The sequence below is a fragment of the Benincasa hispida genome, chromosome 4 (assembly GCF_027475165.1).
Source record: "Benincasa hispida cultivar pf3 chromosome 4, pf3_genome.v1.1, whole genome shotgun sequence".
Classification (NCBI taxonomy): domain Eukaryota; kingdom Viridiplantae; phylum Streptophyta; class Magnoliopsida; order Cucurbitales; family Cucurbitaceae; genus Benincasa; species Benincasa hispida.
Window position 1 is genome coordinate 48,134,911 of NC_143481.1, and position 2,777 is coordinate 48,137,687.

The 2,777-nt window shown below is 36.9% G+C and overlaps 1 protein-coding gene across 1 annotated transcript; it reads left to right on the top strand.

Moving 5' to 3' along the window:
* Positions 1-330: 330 nt before the first annotated feature.
* Positions 331-1,970, top strand: ATAF1 (NAC (No Apical Meristem) domain transcriptional regulator superfamily protein). Its single transcript, XM_039030784.2, has 3 exons — positions 331-653; positions 750-1,024; positions 1,107-1,970. Exons 1-3 carry the CDS (start codon positions 491-493, stop codon positions 1,554-1,556), a joined length of 888 nt encoding a protein of 295 aa, XP_038886712.1. The 5' UTR covers positions 331-490; the 3' UTR covers positions 1,557-1,970.
* Positions 1,971-2,777: the final 807 nt, after the last annotated feature.

Here is a 2,777-nt window from a genome sequence, read left to right on the forward strand (position 1 = left end):
TATTTTACTAATTCAAATATTAAAGAAAAAGAAAAAGGAATATCGGCTGATTTTAATAATTGAATTTAAAATATAACAAAAGAAAAAAGAAAAATAGAGATCACAACATTTTTCCCGCAGTTGTGTGAGGCGAGTGATGGAATCTGCAGTGTTCTGCTGGCGCTTTAATCCAAAACAATGTGCGTAAGCCATGACACAATCACCTGCATGCGTGTCCATTGGTCACGCATGCACTTCACGTCTTAATCCGCCACGTGTTTAAGGCGGCGCTTCTTTTCTCTGGTCGACACCCATATGCGTTATATATCACGTGTTTTTTCCACTCTCACCGCCACGTGTCCCTCTCCTCACCCCTATAAATACCCTTCCTTCCCTTTGTTTCTACGTTTGAACCGTCGACCAACCTCAAAAACAACACACAGAAAAAAAGAAAAAAACCAACAGTAAACCGGCCACCGGAGAAATCAGAGAATTTTCAAAGAACAGAAAGATGACGACTGACTTGACTCAGATGCCGCCCGGTTTCCGGTTTCATCCGACCGACGAGGAGCTTGTTATGCACTATCTCTGCCGGAGATGTGCGTCGCAGCCGATTGCTGTGCCGATTATCGCTGAGATCGACCTCTATAAATTCGATCCTTGGGACCTTCCTGGTAATTGACTCGAAAAATTCGAATTCTATTTCAAATTTAGTCCGATATTGATTCTTATTTCTTACCGTTGAATTTTCCTCCGGTTGAATTTTACAGAATTGGCCTTGCACGGAGAGAAAGAGTGGTATTTCTTCTCTCCAAGGGAACGGAAATATCCGAACGGTTCGCGTCCGAACCGGGCGGCCGGTTCGGGTTATTGGAAGGCAACCGGAGCCGATAAGCCAATCGGACATCCGAAACCGGTTGGAATCAAGAAGGCGTTGGTTTTCTACGCCGGTAAAGCTCCGAGAGGAGAGAAAACCAATTGGATTATGCATGAGTACCGGCTCGCCGACGTGGACCGGTCAGCTCGCAACAAGAACGATCTTAAGGTAATTTTCATCGAACACAAAATTTTTAGGGCTTTTTTTCCCCCTTTTGCGAAATCTGAATCAATTAATTATGATTTTACAGCTTGATGATTGGGTTCTATGCCGGATTTACAACAAAAAAGGCGTAATCGAGAAGCGACATCAGATTTCCATCACTCGAAACACGAACGTCTTCGAAGATGAAGAAGACGAGAAGCCGAAGATTTTCACCAGTCGAGGCGGCGGTGATTCGTCAATGCCGCCAGTGACGGCGGCGCCGGCGGCGGTAGACGATTACATACATTTCGATACATCGGATTCAATACCGCGATTACATACAGATTCAAGCTGTTCGGAGCACGTGGTATCGCCGGAGTTCACGACGGGTGAAGTTCAAAGCGAGCCAAAATGGAAGGAATTGGAAAACGCCTTTAATTTTCGATATAATTACATTGATACCTCCCTAGACCATGAATTCGCAACGCAGTTTCAGAGCGGGAATCAGATGTCGCCATTGCAGGATATGTTCATGTACCTGCAGAAGCCCTTTTAAATCACCACCGTCTGATTCTCATTTCATTTCACAAAGTCCTTCGAATCTTAAAACTTTCTAACAGCCGTTGATGGTCATCACTCAATCCGACGGTCCGCACGAGACTGGAGTCTGTGAGTGCGCCACGTGTATAGGAAAAAAATATACATACATACGGATACGAGAGACAGTACGTAGTTAGTTATTGTAGAAGTGGGGGATGTTGTGGGGTCCACTGTAGCATTAGATTGGACGGACGAGGTTTAATCAGAGATTGGTTGCGCAACTGGCGGTGTTTTAATATGATTAATTACTATTTGGTAAGATTTAATGAAGCGACCCTTCTAAGTTCACCTTTATTTTGTAGCTTAAATTAAATCTTAGGTTTGTTAATATATTGAAATTTCTTATTATATGATTTTTTTTCTTTTTAAATTATGGTCTTATGAGATAAGTAGTTACTCAGACAAAAATTTGAGTTGTAATTTGCCTGAATTCGAAAACCTTGTCTAAGAATGTTTAAATAATCTTCGAATTTAGACTATTCAATCTAAAATCTAATATTTAAAGATGGGATTAGGTTAATTTTATTCAGTTTTAATCCTAGAGTGGGTTTCAACTTTTTCTGTTTTTGTTGGTCGATTGAACTTAACTTTTTCTACTATTAGTTGTGTTGGTTAAAGTTGGATTATTTAGTAAAATTTGTCATGTTTTTGTTAAAATTTGACATAAATATTATAGATATTAGGTATTAAAAAAATTATAATCCGATAATTCAATTTAAGTTATCAATCCAATCAATTCGAATTTTTGGATTAGTCTATAAAAACTTTCAATCCAACACACATATATATAGATATATCAATAGCATGTTATAGCTTTATAGTGTCAATAAATTTAGGAGGAAAAAAAGAATGTAACAATTTACATACTAAAATTTGATTACCTCTTTTAATGGCTTATAAGAAAGTTACCTTCTAAATAAGAAAAAAATCATTCAATATTAATAAAATTTTACCACATTTTGTTCCATTAGTTTTTAAATTTTCTATCAATTATTTTGATAAGCTTGAAGAAACAAGTAATACAATTATTAATTTGAGGTTTTGATTTTAGGGATACTTTATTTTATCCTAAGGTTTTAATTTTAGGGGTACTTTTATTTTATCCTAAATTTAATTTATTTTGTTTTTTTTTTTTGTTTTTTTTTTTTTTTTTTTTTTTTTTTTTTTTTTTTTTTTT

Excerpts from the sequence above, each read along its gene's own strand:
- ATAF1 (XM_039030784.2), top strand. The coding sequence starts at position 491 with ATGACGACTGACTTGACTCAGATGCCGCCCGGTTTCCGGTTTCATCCG. Across the intron at positions 654-749 it reads CGATCCTTGGGACCTTCCTG|AATTGGCCTTGCACGGAGAG; the intron begins GTAATTGACTCG and ends TGAATTTTACAG. Across the intron at positions 1,025-1,106 it reads GCAACAAGAACGATCTTAAG|CTTGATGATTGGGTTCTATG; the intron begins GTAATTTTCATC and ends ATGATTTTACAG.